This window comes from Protobothrops mucrosquamatus, unplaced genomic scaffold (assembly GCF_001527695.2).
Source record: "Protobothrops mucrosquamatus isolate PMUCROS unplaced genomic scaffold, P.Mucros_1.0 scaffold1583, whole genome shotgun sequence".
Taxonomy (NCBI): domain Eukaryota; kingdom Metazoa; phylum Chordata; class Lepidosauria; order Squamata; family Viperidae; genus Protobothrops; species Protobothrops mucrosquamatus.
The window spans coordinates 124,482-142,678 of NW_015387746.1; the positions used below are offsets into that span (position 1 = coordinate 124,482).

The 18,197-nt window shown below is 42.0% G+C and overlaps 1 protein-coding gene across 1 annotated transcript in view; it reads left to right on the top strand.

Moving 5' to 3' along the window:
* Positions 1 to 1,047: 1,047 nt before the first annotated feature.
* LOC107293321 (calcium/calmodulin-dependent protein kinase type 1D) overlaps positions 1,048 to 18,197 on the top strand; it is a 35,913-nt gene continuing 18,763 nt past the window's right edge. Inside the window, exons 1-2 of the mRNA XM_015822470.1 lie at positions 1,048 to 1,230; positions 17,141 to 17,267. Of these exons, the coding sequence (XP_015677956.1) occupies positions 1,048 to 1,230; positions 17,141 to 17,267 (310 nt within the window). The remainder of the gene's footprint in view (positions 1,231 to 17,140; positions 17,268 to 18,197) is intronic.

Below are 18,197 nucleotides of genomic sequence, written 5' to 3' on the forward strand. Positions count from 1 at the left end.
TATCGCTGTTTTATTAATGTGCCTGTTCACCGCCCTGAGTCCCGCAAGGGAGAAGGGCGGTATATAAATCAAATAAATTGAATTGAATTGAATCTTATTGACTTCCTGAAATTTATTTTAGACTAGCTGTACCCGGCCACGTGTTGCTGTGGCTCAGTCTGGTTAAATGGAAAAGAAAGAAAAGAGAAAGCGCACGTTTGTAATATGTTTAATTTCACAGTGCTTGTGGGTATACAATATTTTTTGTTGTTCCATTGTCTGTGCAGATATAGAGATTGTCTGGTTTGCCGACTCTAGAACACGCAACATATAATTGTCCATGTGAGAAGCAATGGAACAAAAGCGCTGTTGTTTTTTTTAAAAAAAGCATGTTTTACCTGTCACAGGTGTGAGATCTATATAATAGTAGGTATATAGAAACACGTGCGTATTCGAATGCAACGTTGTGTCAAAATTTCAAAACAATCGGTGAAGAACTTTCGGAGATTTAAGATTTTGAACAAACGAACATTTACATTTTTATTTATATAGATTTGTCACACTTTACTCTGGGTGTTCTTAGAGGAATTCATGAAGGGATTCCACTGATTCAGTAGTTACAAGAATTATGGTAAGGTTCAGAAGAGACATTTCATTAAAAACACCCTTCACATTTCGGAATTGGATTGGAACATTTTAAAAAGATGTTCCTGTTATTTTCTGATTTCCCCCCCCCCCCAAGAAAGGGACCTTGATATTTTACATGGATTTCAGATTCTAATTAGCAAAAGCAACAGGCAATTTGACCTTTCTAAGAAACATAACTAACTTTGGGATACAAAGCACAGGGCCCCCCAGGAACTGCCCTTCTTACCCACTTGAAAGCTATTTGAAGCAAACATGCAAAAATAAATGAGATCAGGCTTTAAATGAAAGACGAATTTTCTCCTTGGCGTGTTGCAATTCCATTGCATGCATCCAAAATGAGAAAGATACAGAGATTTGATTCCTTTCAATCGGACTGCTTTGGGGTTTTTTTTTCTTCTTCTTCTAATTGGTCATCTAATGATGAGGTCTGTTAAAATCTTGCTGTATCTGGTGATGTTTTTCAGAGTGTCTGGAGGTGAGCTATTTGACCGCATCGTGGAGAAAGGATTTTATACTGAAAAGGATGCAAGTACTCTGATACGACAAGTCTTGGACGCTGTCTACTATCTTCACCGGATGGGCATTGTTCACAGAGATCTCAAGGTATTTAAAATTTAATAGCACCATGGATATATCTCAGAAGGGCCTTGGTGTTCCCTGAGCTTGGTTGTTTGCTTGCAAACATTTAATTACCCAACTAGGTAACATCATCAGTGCTAATTGAGTAATGAAACGTCTGCAAGAAAATCACCAAGCTCAGAGACACCAAGGACCATCATCATCATCTCCTCCTTCTCCTTCTCCTTCTCCTTCTCCTTCTTCTCCTTCTCCTTCTCCTTCTCCTTCTCCTTCTCCTTCTCCTCCTCCTCCTCCTCCTCCTCCTCACAAACCCCACTCCCTTCTGGCACTGATGATGTTACCTAGTTGGATAATGAAACATCTGCAAGAAAAACACCCAGCTCAGAGAGCACCAAGGACCCCTCATTTCAACCCTGAGCCACAATTATTCTCCTTTATTGCTAACCGGGAGATTGTGAGTTCTAGTCCCATCTTAGTCACAGAACCAGCTGGATGATCTCGGACTGTCTCAGCCCAAGGAAGCAAGCAATGGCAAACCATTTCTGAAATCTTGTAGGGATTAGTCCAGGCAGTTGCCAGGAAATCAACACTGACTCAAAGGCACACACCCAAACAAGACAGATGTGACATGAGTTTTTTCCAATCTAGAAAACAACCACTAGAAATTGGGAGCACAAGTCTCAAAATTCTCATTCAACTTAGGTGAAGAAAGTTGTAGAACTCTGCGTAAATCAAATAAATAAATATTTGTAATAGCATCTTTATGGCGACAGATGCCAGCTACTGTAAAGAGCCTTGTAGTCTTGACTATATTATTATTATGTTTTTAGGAAAACATAATAATCTTTCATTTGTCCATCCTCCATCTTGTCCTCCTATAATAACTTACATGCAACTGTAGTTATCAAAGTTTAGACAGCCTTGGTGTGAAAGCAAGACTTTTTAAAAAAACTCTCTTTTATTTCTTTGTTTTTTGAGGATGAAAGATAATAGCGGATAAATTAGTGGATAAATTATTACTTGTCCAGTCAGCTTGGTCATTCATTGCTTTTGCTAAGTCAGCCGGTAAAAGTATAAAGCCAAAACAGGAAGGTTTAGAAGTATCACCTTTTGCTAAGTCAATCTTCTGCTGAAGCAACAGGATTTGCAGGAAATTGCTTCTAAGAATTATTCTTTATGCAGAAGAACAGGCTCAAGTAATTCTGTCAATGCATGGTTAAGCTGCTGATCCTGTTCCACTTCAGTGGAAGGAATTCCTTGACACTACTTCTTTAAACAAATTAATCTTATTAGCAATACATAGCAATACATGCCACGGAGTAATATGAAAGGTCCTTTTAAAAAAAAGAGCTATGGAAGGGGATTAATTTATATGTGACTTGGAATTTACATCGATGGAAATAACTCCAATAAATGTCAGAATTCTGTAGATGTTCCACAGACAGGGTGAGCTGGGCAGAGGAGAACAATCTACTCAAATAGATCACTTTTCTCATTGGACTTATAAGAAGTAGGGGAACCACAGCAGTGCGTCCCACAGGAGAAGGTCCATAATTTAACAGAATAACAGAGTTGGAAGGGACCTTGGAGGTCTTCTAGTCCAACCTCCTGCTCAAGCAGGAGACCCTATGCCAGGGGTAGTCAACCTTGGTTCTTTTATGACTCGTGGACTTCAACTCCCAGAATTCCTGAGCCAGCTAAGCTGGCTCAGGAATTCTGGGAATTGAAGTCCACGAGTCATAAAAGAGCCAAGGTTGACTACCCCTGCCCTATGCCATTCCAGACAATTGGCTGTTTAGTCTCTTCTTAAAAACTTCCAGTGTTGGAGCACCCACAACTTCTGGAGGCAAGTTGTTCCACTGGTTAGTTGTCCTCGCTGTAAGAATTTTCTCCATAGTTTTAGGTTGCTTCTCTCCTTGATTGCTTCTTGTCTTGTCTTCTGGTGTTTTGGAAAATAGGTTGAGCCCGTCTTCTTTGCGGCAGCCCCTCAAATATTGGAAGACTGCTATCCTGTCACCTCTAGTCCTTTTTTTTCATTAAACTAGACATACCCAATTCCAGCAACCGTTCTTCATATGTTTTAGCCTAAATTATGTTGGCTGCTCTTCTCTGCACTATTTCCAAAACCTAAGCATCTTTTTCATAACGTGGTGATATTTTGATATCTTTAAAGCAGCCATGTCTTTTACACACTGTTGCTTTTGAAGCTGCTTCTGGTGGTCTCTGTCCAAAAATTGTGGCTATACAGGGGCATACAGGTACACAGAGCTCGGAGTAACTTTCACAAAAGTGCGGGAGCCCAGGAGAGGATGTGGCTGCTTTCACAGCCAGCAAATCAAACAATTTTTAACTTAACCATGAGAAAAGATGTGTTCACGAGCACTCTCCTTGCATTACAAAGCACTTCTCCCCAAGGACAGGTGCAGACCTAATAAAAATGCAACACACGCACACGCAGACACAAATAAAATAATTGCAATCACATAAATAACAGTTATATGAATATTTTTAATGTTCTCATCTCATGTGAATATTAAACAAGGCCCCGCCCCTTTTCCGTAACACGGTGTTTTGTTGCCTTAAATGGTGGTTTAACTACCCACGTCAGCTTGATTTTTGGACCAAGGAATACAGTGATATTAAGACATCCAGTCCATTTCTCTCTATTTCCTGGAATCCCCTGTCTGGAACATGTGTTTTTAAAAGGAACATATTAAATTCTGATAGGATTTGTACAAATATCTTGGCAAACCTGTTTCCAATGTTACTGAAAATATTCTCTCTCTCTCTCTCTCTCTCTCTCTCTCTCTCTCTCTCTCTCTCTCTCTCTCTCTCTCTCTCTCTCTCTCTCTCTCTCTCTCTTTCTCTCTTATTCAAATATGTTTGAGGATTGTTCTCAAATCAGCAAAACTGCTCAGTTCCTGGCCAGTGTAACAGTGGATCTGATTACCTTCTCTTCCTTGATCACAAATGAGAATTGATTGATGGAAAACTGCCATAACAGAGATGAGTTTCCAGAAGTGCCTATATTTTTTTTAAAAAAGGGTTTATTAGATGTTAATGAATTAAAAAGAGCATATTTTGAAAGCTAATTACATCATGCTGGAACCGGATTTGCATTTACAGTTAGTTCTCGACTTACAACAATTGATTTAGTGACCAATCAAAGTTACAACGGCACTGAAAAAAGTGACTTATGACCGTTTTTCACACTTACAACCATTGCAGCATCCCCAGGGTCACGTGATCAAAATTCAGACACCTGGCAACTGACTCATATTTATGACGGTTGCAGTGCCCTGGGGTCACGTGATCCCAATTGGCGACCTTCTGAGAAGCAAAATCAGAGGGGAAGCCAGACTCATTTAACAACTGGGTTACTAGCTTAACAGCTGCAATGATTCACTTAACAGCTATGGCAAGAAAGATCGTAAAAATGGGGCAAAATTCACATAAGAACAGAACTTTTGGGCTCAATTGTAGTCATAAGAACTACCTGTATTTTAGAGATCTGTAGAATTCATCAGTCTGGAAGCAGACCGCCCTGGGTGAATTCGGGAATTCTCTGCTCTCCTCTGGACCATAAAATTTAGGACTGAGGCAGTTTAGCCAATGTATGGAAGTGAATCTGCCAAACCACAAAGAGATTGAGGTATTCTGGGCATGGAAAGCTTTGAAAGACATCTGTATTATCCAGAACAGTATGTCCTGGATCAAGAAATTGGCAGATTCTTACTTAATATAATCCTTTGGCAACTGCGTAGAAATCTTTGCCTTGTTCCAATAATATTAGCAAAAGAGGTACGCACCTTCCTCCAAAAATGCTTGTTTTCATTACCCGGTTTTAGTATTTTAGACACTTGCAACTTTTGCTAGTCAGCCAAACTGTAGGTGAATACTGAGAGTCAATCTATATAATCCTTTCACTTCATCATTGTCATGTCTGGCTCACTCACTCACGACTCAACCTGTTCTTCTGATATTTCTCCTCAATATTCCTTTTCCTTCCTGACTTTTTATTGGAGGAGGAGTGTAAGAGAGAGGCTGGCTGAGCCAGGCGAAGGAGTCAAACAGGGACTCAGTTTAGAATCCCTATGTGGGCACAGGAGAGTGAAGTCTGACTCCCATGAATGCCGTTGAACTTTATCTAGTCCAAGGCTTTTCAACCAGTGGTATGGGTACCACCTGTGGTACATTGGCACCTAGCAGGTGGTACACGACCATCCTAGAAAAGTGGTAGCGGGGGAGGGGAATGAGCTGAACAGTGGCAGCACCGCACAAGCCTGAGCGAGAGATGGTTGGAACTGCAGGGCTGTCAGGGCTCAGCGGAAGCGCCAGGATCAGCGCCAGGCTCCAGCTGGAGCTCGGCGCTGATCCTGGTGCTTCTGCCGAGCCCTGAAGAAGCACCAATGAGCTGGAATGTTGCAGCCTCTCCAGGGTCTTGTGATTTACATTCAGATGCTTGGCAACTGATTCATATTTATGACGGTCACAGTGTCCCGGGGTCATGTGAAGTGACCAAAACCTGCTGCAACCACCCAGCAGACGGGGGGAATAAAAACCAAACACCCCCCCACCCCACCCCCGCTGCCAATCCTCAACAGAAATGCTCACAACAATAAAAACCTCGGAAAGGAGGAAGAGCGCGGCCGGGCGGGCAGGCAGGTGTCTTGCTCGGCTGTGGCTTGGGGGGCACTTTTTTCAGTGCCATTGTAACTTCGAACAGTCACTAAGCAAACTGTTGTAAGTGGAGGACTACCTACCTTGATGTTGGTCATCAAGTTTTTGACACCTTGATAGGTGATTGGTAGTACTCAGATATTGCCATATCCTAAAAGTGGTACAATGGGTGAAAAGGTTGAAAAGCCCTGATCTAGTCTCACCCAGGTGCAAACCATGAGTCTAAGGTGATTAATTTCAGGCACAAACTTCCAGGCCTGCACTTGAAGAATTCAATTAGCTGTTTTATTGCTGAAGCCTATACACAGAAGTCATCTCAGCCTGACAGTCAGTGAGGTCTCCTGTTGTAGCCAGGCAAATAGTGGAGCAAGCTTACCTCCTTAGAAGGTATTTAAAAATTATTTTCAGTAAGTCTAGTTTAATCAGTTGTAACTGCTAAGATAGTCTCTCTTGCAGATCTCTTCAAGATGCATTCCTCTTTAACTCCATTTCCTTTAATTGTGTTTAACTCATTAACTCCATTTTGTTTCTTATTAAGGTACACCGATGACTTCCTACTCATTGCTGTAGTCTTGGCAAGCCAAGATTTAAACATGTTTTTTACACTGAAAAACTGGATGGGATGCAAACTAGAAACACGCTTTGACTTTGACTCAAAATTTGTATTCTTCTATCATCTGTTCTCATATTGTGGTGTTTTTTTTCTCTTTACTGTCCCTACAGCCTGAAAATCTCTTATACTACAGCCAGGATGAAGACTCTAAAATCATGATCAGTGATTTCGGATTGTCCAAAATGGAGGGGAAAGGGGATGTCATGTCCACTGCCTGTGGTACCCCTGGATACGTTGGTAAGTGCCCCCAATTTTCCAAAAATGCAAGACTCAGAAAAGCAGTTTGTCAGCCCCATTTCAGAAAGACAAATCTATGCATCCCATGAGGTAAACTATACCTCACAAAAGTGTGGACCTTTTAATAAAATGCGTTAGGGGTACTCCTCAACTTACTACAATTCATTTAGTGACCGTCGAAGTTACAATACCGGGAAAAAGGGACATGACCATTTTTCACACTTTCAGCCATTGCAGCATCCCCGTGGTCACGTGATCAAAATTTAAATGCTTGGCCACTGACTCACATTTATGACGGTTGCAGCGTCCCGGGATCACGTGATCCCCTTTTGCCACCTTCTGACGAGCAAACTCAATGGGGAAGCCAGATTTACTTAGCAACCACGTTACTAACTTGTCAACTGCAGTGATTCGTTTAACAACTGTGGCAAGAAAGGTTGTAAAATGGGGCAAAACCAGGGCTTTTTTTGTCATAGAACGCTCAGAACGGAGTTCTGGCACCTTTTTTGGATGGAACTTTGTAGGGTAGGCAAGGCGGGTTGTATGACGTGTGTGAGTTCCGGCACCTTTTTTTTTTTTTTTTTAACAAAAAAAGCACTGGGCAAAACTCACTTGCTTAGCAACAGAAATTTTGGGTTCAGGTGTGGTTGTAAGTCGAGAATGACGTATGTACCTGCTACCAAACCTTTTTAGATATCACACAATTCCCTTCTTACACTTGCAGTGCAAAAGAATTATTCTATTATTTCCTTGGTGTTCCTGGTTTGTATGTTTGAGAAGGACATTCAGCTAGCTGCAGGTTAGGAAACATGAGTTATTTTTAGGGAGGTTGAAGAAAGCTACGGATGTTCCCAAACACCATCGCTCTCCGCTTCAGGTAAGACATGTTCACCTCCACCATGATCTAGAACAGTGGTGGCGAACCTATGGCATGGGTGTCAGAGGCGGCACTCGGAGGCCTCTCTGTGGGCACATGTGCCGTTGCCCCAGCCTTGCCTCCCCCCGCGACCCCTCCTCTCCAGCAGCCCCCCTGAAGGAGAGTCGCCCTCGAGCGTGGCCCACATGGAGCAGCGCAGCCAAGGACATGGCAGCCAGGCAGCGTAGACAAGACTCTGCCCTCATGCCCCATCATGCAGTTGATGCTGTGGGGTGCGGGCAGAGGGCGTGGCCGCCATAGCGCTGCTGGGCTGCCTGGGCGATCTGCGGCGGGCCCTGGAGGTGGTGAGTGGTCCTGTGGGCAGGCGGGGTGGGGGATGGGGGGCAGAGTGGGGGCAGAGCAGGGAGGTGGAGGGCGGGCGGGGCCAGTTTTTGGGCACTCGGTCTCTAAAAGGTTCGCCATCACCTATCTAGAAAGAAAGAAGGGCACCCCAAAGGGATCCCCACTTAATTTGGGACCTGATCTTGATGCTAATGAGGAACCCAACTAAGCACAAACTAGCCCCCCCCCTTGGCAAACATTGTAGAAATACAGGCAAGTCCTCTACAATGGAGCCCAACATTTCTGTTAGTAAGTGAAACCTTGGTTAAGTGCGTTTTGCCCCATTTTACAACTTTCCTCGCCACGGCTGTTAATCACAAGAGGAATAGAAGGAAGAGGAATAAGAGGCAGAGAAAGAATAGGAAGAGGAGAAGGAAGAGGAGGAGGAGGAGGAATAGAAGGAGGAGTGGGAGGGGAGGAGGAATAGAAGGAAGAGGAGGAGGAGAAGGAAGAGGAAGAGAAGGAAGAGGAGGAAGAGAAGGAAGAGGAGGAGCAGGAGGATATTAAGTCAATTGATCATATCAAACATATAAACCTGATACAAAAATACAAATAGGCACAAAGGAAATAAAACTTCAAAATAAATCATCACCCCTACTGTACAGTTAATGTACACAGATGATCATGCAATCCACCAGAAGATTGAAATCAACCTGAGGGAAACTTTTAGGTCTGATCTGTATTTTGATGTTAGAAAAATCACACTTTACTAACAAAAGCACCAGCTCAGCAAATCTGCAAAGGTCCCCAGAGGATTTGCTGCGGCTTCTAGATTGCCCATCGAAGGGTTACACAAAACCCACTTCCACAAAGTCTCCCTGATTGAAAGCCAGAGATTAATTCTAGAGGAATCCCAGATTTGTCAACGTGGCTTGTTTTTGAAGAAATGGATGGATCATCACTTCGATACGTTTGCTCAGAAAGCACATCCTTCTCCTTTGTACAAGTGTTGAATTATATAATTTAGGATATTTATTTCTGCTTTGAAGGATTAATAAACATTGTATAATAAAGGAACCCAAGCTATATAAATAAAAATGTAAATGTTCATTTGTTCAAAACCTTAAATCTCCGAAAGTCCTTCACTGATTGTTTTGAAATTTTGACACAACGTTGCATTCGAATACGCGCGTGTTTTTATATACCTATATTGTATAGATGTCACACCTGTGACAGGTAAAACATGCTTTTTTGAAAAACAGCACCATCTGTTGGACGTAAAAGCAACACACGCTTTTACCAGACTGAGCCACAGCAATGCGTGGCCGGGTACAGCTAGTTAGGAAATAAGAATGGCTGGGTTTAGTGGTAACCCTAAAACATAGAATAATGGACCTGGAAGGGACCTTGGAGGTCTTCTAGTCCAACCTCCTGCTCAAGCAGGAGCCCCTATACCATTCCAAACAAACGGCTATCCAATCTCTTCTTCAAATCCTCCCATGTTGAAGCACCCACAACTTCTGGAGGCAAGCCGTTCCACTGGTTAATTGTCCTCACTGTTAGGAAGTTTCTCCTTAATTCCAGGTTGCTTCTCTCTTAGATTAGTTTCCATCCATCGTTTTTTGTCTTGCCTTCTAATGCTTTGGAGAATAGGTTAATTCCCTCTTCTTTGTGGCAGCCCCTCAAATACTGGAATACTGCTATCATGTCACCCCTAATCCTTCTATACTCAATTCCTGTAATCTCCAGCCCCCTAATCATTTCGTCAACAAATCCAGCATTTTCATTCAGTCTTCCAGAAGCTAAAGCTGAGTATACATAGCTGAACACAGTCATCTGATTTAGACTGCTCACTTTCCTCTTCTTCCCCTTTTGACTCCAGCATTTACATTTAGATGAGCTTTTAAAAAGGTTGTAAACCATATTTTTCATTGTTATTCTGTACACCGAGGGAGCTGCCAGAGAAAAATGCTTAATAAGCTACTTTAGCGAACAACAACAACAAAAAAGAAGCTGAGAAATTGAGGATGCCAATTTCTTTACTTAGAATAATGCTTTATGAAGGATAAACAAAACGTTTTACCAGCTGCCCTTAAAATCCAGATAACAGAATAACGGAAAGAGGTGGACGGCACCTTTGAGGTCATCTAGTCCAACCCCTTGCTCAGGCAGGAAACCCTATACCAGTGGTGGCGAACCTATGGCATGGGTGCCAGAGGTGACACTCAGAGCCCTCTCTGTGGGCACGCGCCTCATCGCCCCAGTCCTAGGCCTTCAGCTGGGTTTTATAAAACCTTTTCGCTTTAGGCCTCCGCTGCCCTGTGCAAAAAAAAAAAAAAAAAAGGTCCAATTAGTCAATTTCAACTTCTTGTGGGAAAAAAAAAAGATCTTGCAAAGTTGAAATTGATTGATTGAACTTTTTAGTCCCACCCAGTCTGCCGTTACCACCGCAGCCACGCCCACCTGATGGGCCACGCCCACCCGATGGGCCACACCCACCCGGCACTCGACGATGCATAAGTGGGTTTTGGGTTGCAGTTTGGGCACTCGGTCTCTAAAAGGTTCGCCATCACTGCCCTATACCATTTCAGACAAATGGCTGTCCAGTCTCTTCTTACAAACGTCTACTGTTGGAGCATTCACAATTTCTGGAGGCAGGTTGTTCCACTGGTTAATTGTTCTAACTGTCAGGAAGTCTCTCCTTAGTTCTAGGTTGCTTCTCTCCTTGATCAGTTTCCATCAGTTACTTCTTATCCTGCCTTCAGGTGCTTTGGAGAATAGCTTGACTCCCTCTTCTTTGTGGCATCCCCCGAGATATTGGAACACTGCTATCATGTCAATCTTAGTTCTTCTTTTCAATAAACTTAGCCATACCCAATTCTAGCAACCGTTCTTTATAGGTTTTAATCTCCAGGCCTTTGATCATCTTTGTTGCTCTTCTCTGTACTCTTTCTAGAGTCTCAACCGATTTCAATAAACGACGAAAGGGTTTCTCACTCCTTGAATCATGTTGCATAGCAAAATCCAGAGGAGGATTTAGAGTTTCAGAGGATCTATTAGTGTAACCTGCTTGATCGAAAAGGGAACGGGCTGAACGTGCAGTTTTGTTGCATTTGGGAGATTTTGTGACAAGGCTATGAAGACCCAGACTTGGAGTCATCATGCAGTGTCCATTTTCTTTGAACAAGCTTCTCTGCACTCGCTTCAGGGATCTGTAGACTCCGCTGTCAATAATTTTATTCAAAGGTTGAAACGTGGCTTATGTTTCATTTAATTTCCAATGCCTGCCAGCTCTTCTCCATCCTTCTGTGGCTTGTTACCCAGGCAACATGGGACAAAGACTTGAAAATGATGCTGGCCTTCTTAGATTATGGCCTCTGCTAGATCTTCCATTACTTCTATACCCATAACAAGATCCTTGATTATTTCTCTCACTTTTTCTTCCTCCACACAGGCCTTCTGAGTCCCAGGGACACCATCCAATTATCATCATTTACTTAATTTTCTCAGGCATATAGTTTTACTTTCCTTTTCATGGAGAGAAAGCACGTCTCCCTGGCTCTAAACACACTTAAATTTGAACCCTTGTGTTGAAAATTAGGACAGCAAAACTCTTAACCTCTCTGAAATCCATTCGTTAATATATATACAGTATATATATATGCAGGTCTTGGCGTATTCGGGTCTTTTCCCGTGTAAGATTGAGAGTATCTTGGCGACGTTTCAACGAGGTCCCACTCGTCATCTTCAGGCTGGGGTCTTCGGCTTTCTGCTTGTGCGAGCAAAGTGTGATCAGAGCTGCCGTCTCTCTATAAATATTGGTGGGGGTGTGTGGAGTGCTGGCTTAGTTGCTGTAGGTGGGTTGGTTGGCTGTGTGGGAGTTATTGTTTGTGGATTGTTTGGCTGTTTCGTAACATCCTGAGTAGTTGAGGTACTGGCTGTGTGCCCATTAGTCTTTTGTGTTATAACGACCTGGGTAATGGGTTGTGTGATTACATCCTGAGATATAGTGTAGTGATATCCTGAGATTTGTGTTGCAACATCCTGGGTGGTTGGCTGTGTGTGTGTGTGTATTTGTTTTCCTGAGTGCAACTTGGCATCTGACTGGTCAAGAAGCAATTTGAATTAATTGACCGTTAAAGTAAAAAATTGAGAGCAAATCTAATCTTTAATAGGTTTTCTATTTATTGTACCTCACAGAGGCCAATTAAATGGTGGTGACTGTAGACTAATGTGAGTATTTTTTTTAAAATTAAATGTAGTCAATAAATATTAAATGGCACTGACAAATAAGGTACAACTAAGGTACATTTCCTGCAAAATTAAATGGTATTTAGCCTTTTAAATTAAACTGCTGCATGGAATCATTTTAAAATTCAGCTTATATTCTCCAACATAAAGGCCATTTCAGGAAAAGAAGCTACAGGTAGTCCTCAAATTATGACCACAATTGAGCTCAAATTTCTGTTGTTAAGTGAGATAGTTGTTAATTAACTTTTGTCCCATTTTACGACCTTCCTTGCCTCAGTTGTTAAGTGAATCACTGCTGTTAAGTTAGTAACTCGGTTATTAAGTGAATCGGGATTCCCCATTCACCTTCCTTGTCAGAAGGTCACAAAAGGAGATTCTACGACCATCGTAAATACGAGTCAGTTGCCAAGCATCTGAATTTTGATCAGGCGATCATGGATGTGCCACGGTCGTAACTGTGAAAAACGGTCATAGGTCCCATTTTTCAGTGCCGCTGCAACTTATGGCATATCTAGACAGCATACTAAAAAGCAGAGACATCACCCTGCCAACAAAAGTGCGTATAGTCAAGGCCATGGTTTTCCCAGTTACAAAAGTGCGTATAGTCAAGGCCATGGTTTTCCCAGTTGCAATGTATGGCTGTGAAAGTTGGACCATAAGAAAGGCTGAGCGCCAAAGAATTGAGGCCTTTGAATTATGGTGCTGGAGAAGACTCCTGCGAGTGCCCTGGACTGCAAGGCGATCAAACCGGTCAGTCCTGGAGGAGATCAACCCTGACTGCTCTTTATAAGGCCAGATGCTGAAGTTGAAACTCAAGTCCTTTGGCCACCTAATGAGAAGGAAGGACTCCCTGGAGAAGAGCCTAATGCTGGGAAAGATGGAGGGCAATAGAAGAAGGGGACGACAGAGAATGAGGTGGTTGGATGGAGTCACTGAAGCAGTAGGCGTGAGCTTAAATGGACTCCAGAAGATGGTAGAGGACAGGAAGGCCTGGAGGAACGTTGTCCATGGGGTCGCGAGGGGTCGGTCACAAGTTGAGAATTACCTGTAATTCAGAAGATTAAGCCTCCATTTAGAGGCTTACTAGTTGTTTACTTTTGCCAGAATTATTGATTTGAGCTGACAAAGTCAGCTAGTCCCTTTTAAAGTCTTGCCTTTTTAAGATTTCATAATTTGGGGACTTTTTAAAACAGAATACCACCGCTGATATAAATACCTTCCGATAGTATTTCCACCAAAATTGCACATTTGATGGACGTTATTCACATTTGTTTGACATATACTGCTGAGATTTCATTAATTTGGCATTCCACCCTCCCTTTCTCAGATTTGATCCAATCCTGCCTCCCCCCCAAAGTGCATAAGGATGCCAAACATTTATATTTCAGTAGAAACTCACTGGACCTTTGATATCTTTTGATTTTCTTCCTGCAGGATATTCGCCCTTTCGTTTTGACAGGCAATTTCAACACATTTCCTTCATGCCAAAGTACTGCTGACAAAGAAATTCGTAATTTTTTTTTAAAAAAAAATAACCCTGCGTGCTATAATAGGAGCATCTAAGATAATCTCTACTGTGTTTATAATTTCCTTTTGCTGACCAGAGCTGGATTTTCACTCTGGTCACTGAAGACAGAAATCAAACAATTTGTCTTTAATCCCTTTGATCATTTACCGGTATCTCAATTTTACTCGGGGATGTTTATTGCTGAGAATGGCTCCTTGCATAAATTACTGTCTTTCTTATTATGTAAAAACTGTCAGAAAGAACAGGGGGGAGGACCACAAAATGCATCCAGTCCCTTTTCTGAGTAAGATAGAATGCAGTATTGTAGCAAAAATAGCTGGTTTTTTTTCCCCTTGCAGGTTCATTTCCTCCAGCAATTGTTTTCTTTAAAAAAAAAAGTTAGCACTTTTTGTAAGCAAGAGATGTAGAAATACCCAGCCAATCCAAACACTTCCAGAACTGATTAATATTATTATTAGGCAGATGTGCTTATGCGAAGGTGAAGGAAGCTTGCAACCATTNCCTATGCCATTCCAGACAATTGGCTGTTTAGTCTCTTCTTAAAAACTTCCAGTGTTGGAGCACCCACAACTTCTGGAGGCAAGTTGTTCCACTGGTTAGTTGTCCTCGCTGTAAGAATTTTCTCCATAGTTTTAGGTTGCTTCTCTCCTTGATTGCTTCTTGTCTTGTCTTCTGGTGTTTTGGAAAATAGGTTGAGCCCATCTTCTTTGCGGCAGCCCCTCAAATATTGGAAGACTGCTATCCTGTCACCTCTAGTCCTTTTTTTTCATTAAACTAGACATACCCAATTCCAGCAACCGTTCTTCATATGTTTTAGCCTAAATTATGTTGGCTGCTCTTCTCTGCACTATTTCCAAAACCTAAACATCTTTTTCATAACGTGGTGATATTTTGATATCTTTAAAGCAGCCGTGTCTTTTACACACTGTTGCTTTTGAAGCTGCTTCTGGTGGTCTCTGTCCAAAAATTGTGGCTATACAGGGGTATACAGGTACACAAAGCTCGGAGTAACTTTCACAAAAGTGTGGGAGCCTAGGAGGGGATGTGGCTGCTTTCACAGCCAGCAAATCAAACAATTTTTAACTTAACCATGAGAAAAGATGTGTTCACGAGCACTCTCCTTGCATCGCAAAGCACTTCTCCCCAAGGACAGGCGCAGACCTAATAAAAATGCAACACATGCACACGCAGACACAAATAAAATAATTGCAATCACATAAATAACAGTTATATGAATCTTTTCAATGTTCTCATCTCATGTGAATATTAAACAAGGCCCCGCCCCTTTTCCGTAACACGGTGTTTTGTTGCCTTAAATGGTGGTATAACTACCCACGTCAGCTTGGTTTTTGGACCAAGGAATACAATGATATTAAGTCATCCAGTCCATTTCTATTTCCTGGAATCCCCTGTCTGGAACATGTGTTTGTAAAAGGAACTTATTAAATTATGATAGGATTTGTACAAATATCTTGGCAAACCTGTTTCCAATGTTACTGAAAATATTTTCTCTCTCTCTCTCTCTCTCTCTCTCTCTCACTCGTTTTCTCTCTTTCTCTCTCTTTCCCTCTCTCTCTCTCTCTCTCTCTCTCTCTCTCTCTCTCTCTCTCTCTCTCTCTCTCTCGTTCAAATATGTTTGAGGATTGTTCTCAAATCAGCAAAACTGCTCAGTTCCTGGCCAGTGTAACAGTGGATCTGATTACCTTCTCTTCCTTGATCACAAATGAGAATTGATTGATGGAAAACTGCCAGAACAGAGATGAGTTTCCAGAAGTGCCTATACTTTTTTTTAAAAAGGGTTTATTAGATGTTAATGAATCAAAAAGAGCATATTTTGAAAGCTAATTGCATCATGCTGGAACCAGATTTGCATTTACAGTTAGTTCTCGACTTACAACAATTGATTTAGTGACCAATCAAAGTTACAACGGCACTGAAAAAAGTGACTTATGACCGTTTTTCACACTTACAGCCATTGCAGCATCCCCAGGGTCACATGATCAAAATTCATACACCTGGCAACTGACTCATATTTATGACGGTTGCAGTGCCCTGGGGTCACGTGATCCCAATTGGCGACCTTCTGAGAAGCAAAATCAAAGGGGAAGACAGACTCACTTAACAACCGGGTTACTAGCTTAACAACTGGAGTGATTCACTTAACAGCTGTGGCAAGACAGGTCGTAAAATGGGGCAAAATTCACATAAGAACAGAACTTTTGGGCTCAATTGTAGTCATAAGAACTATCTGTATTTTTAGAAATCTGTAGAATTCATCAGTCTGGAAGCAGACCGCCCTGGGTGAATTCGGGAATTCTCTGCTCTCCTCTGGACCATAAAATTTAGGACTGAGGCAGTTTAGCCAATGTATGGAAGTGAATCTGCCAAACCACAAAGAGATTGAGGTATTCTGGGCATGGAAAGCTTTGAAAGACATCTGTATTATCCAGAACAGTATGTCCTGGATCAAGAAATTGGCAGATTCTTACTTAATATAATCCTTTGGCAACTGCATAGAAATCTTTGCCTTATTCCAATAATATTAGCAAAAGAGGTAGGCACCTTCCTCCAAAAATGCTTGTTTTCATTACCCGGTTTTAGTATTTTAGACGCTTGCAAATTTTGCTAGTCAGCCAAACTGTAGGTGAATACTGAGAGTCAATCTATATGATCCTTTCACTTCATCGTTGTCATGTCTGGCTCACTCACTCACGACCCAACCTGTTCTTCTGATATTTCTCCTCAATATTCCTTTTCCTTCCTGACTTTTTATTGGAGGAGGAGTGTAAGAGAAAAGCTAGCTGAGACAGGTGAAGGAGTCAAACGGGGACTCAGTTTAGAATCCCTATGTGGGCACAGGAGAGTGAAGTCTGACTCCCATGAATGCCGTTGAACTTTATCTAGTCTCACCCAGGTGCAAACCATGAGTCTAAGGTGATTAATTGCAGGCACATACTTCCAGACCCGCACTTGAAGAATTCAATTAGCTATTTTATTGCTGAAGCCTATATACAGAAGTCATCTCAGCCTGACAGTCAGTGAGGTCTCCTGTTGTAGCCAGGCAAAGAGTGGAGCAAGCTTACCTCCTTAGAAGGTATTTGAAAATTATTTTCAGTAAGTCTAGTTTAATCAGTTGTAACTGCTAAGATAGTCTCTCTTGCAGATCTCTTCAAGATGCATTCCTCTTTAACTCCATTTCCTTTAATTGTGTTTAACTCATTAACTCCATTTTGTTTCTTATTAAGGTACACCAATGACTTCCTACTCATTGCTGTAGTCTTGGCAAGCCAAGATTTAAATATGTTTTTTACACTGAAAAACTGGATGGGATGCAAACTAGAAACACACTTCCTTTGACTCAAAATTTGTATTCTTCTGTCATTCGTTCTCATATTGTGGTGGTGTTTTTTTTTTACTGTCCCTACAGCCTGAAAACCTCTTATACTACAGCCAGGATGAAGACTCTAAAATCATGATCAGTGATTTCGGATTGTCCAAAATGGAGGGGAAAGGGGATGTCATGTCCACTGCCTGTGGTACCCCTGGATACGTTGGTAAGTACCCCCAATTTTCCAAAAACGCAAGCCTCAGAAAAGCAGTCTGTCAGCCCCATTTCAGAAAGACAAATCTATGCATCCCATGAGGTAAACTATACCTCACGAAAGCGTGGGCCTTTTAATAAAATGTGTTAGGGGTACTCCTCGACTTAGGAAGTTTCTCCTTAATTCCAAAGGCTTCTCTCCTAGATTAGTTTCCATCCATCGTTTCTTGTCTTGCCTTCTAATGCTTTGGAGAATAGGTTAATTCCCTCTTCTTTGTGGCAGCCCCTCAAATACTGGAATACTGCTATCATGTCACCAACAAATCCTTTTATACCCAATTCCTGTAACCTCTGGTCCCCTAATCATTTCGTCAACAAATCCAGCATTTTCATTCAGTCTTGCAAAAGCTAAAGCTGAGTATACATAGCTGAACACAGTCATCTGATTTAGACTGCTCACTTTCCTCTTCTTCCCCCTTTGACTCCAGCATTTACATTTAGATGAGCTTTTAAAAAGGTTGGAAACCATATTTTTCATTGTTATGCTGTACACCGAGGGAGCTGCCAGAGAAAAATGCTTAATAAGCTACTTTAGCGAACAACAACAACAAAAAAGAAGCTGAGAAATTGAGGATGCCGATTTCTTTACTTAGAATAATGCTTTATGAAGGATAAACAAAACGTTTTACCAGCTGCCCTTAAAATCCAGATAACAGAATAACAGAAAGAGGTGGACGGGACCTTGGAGGTCATCTAGTCCAACCCCTTGCTCAGGCAGGAAACCCTATACCAGTGGTGGCGAACTTATGGCATGGGTGCCAGAGGTGACACTCAGAGCCCTCTCTGTGGGCACGCGCCCCATCGCCCCAGTCCTAGGCCTTCAGCTGGGTTTTATAAAACCTTTTCGCTTTAGGCCTCCGCTGCCCTGTGCAAAAAAAAAAAA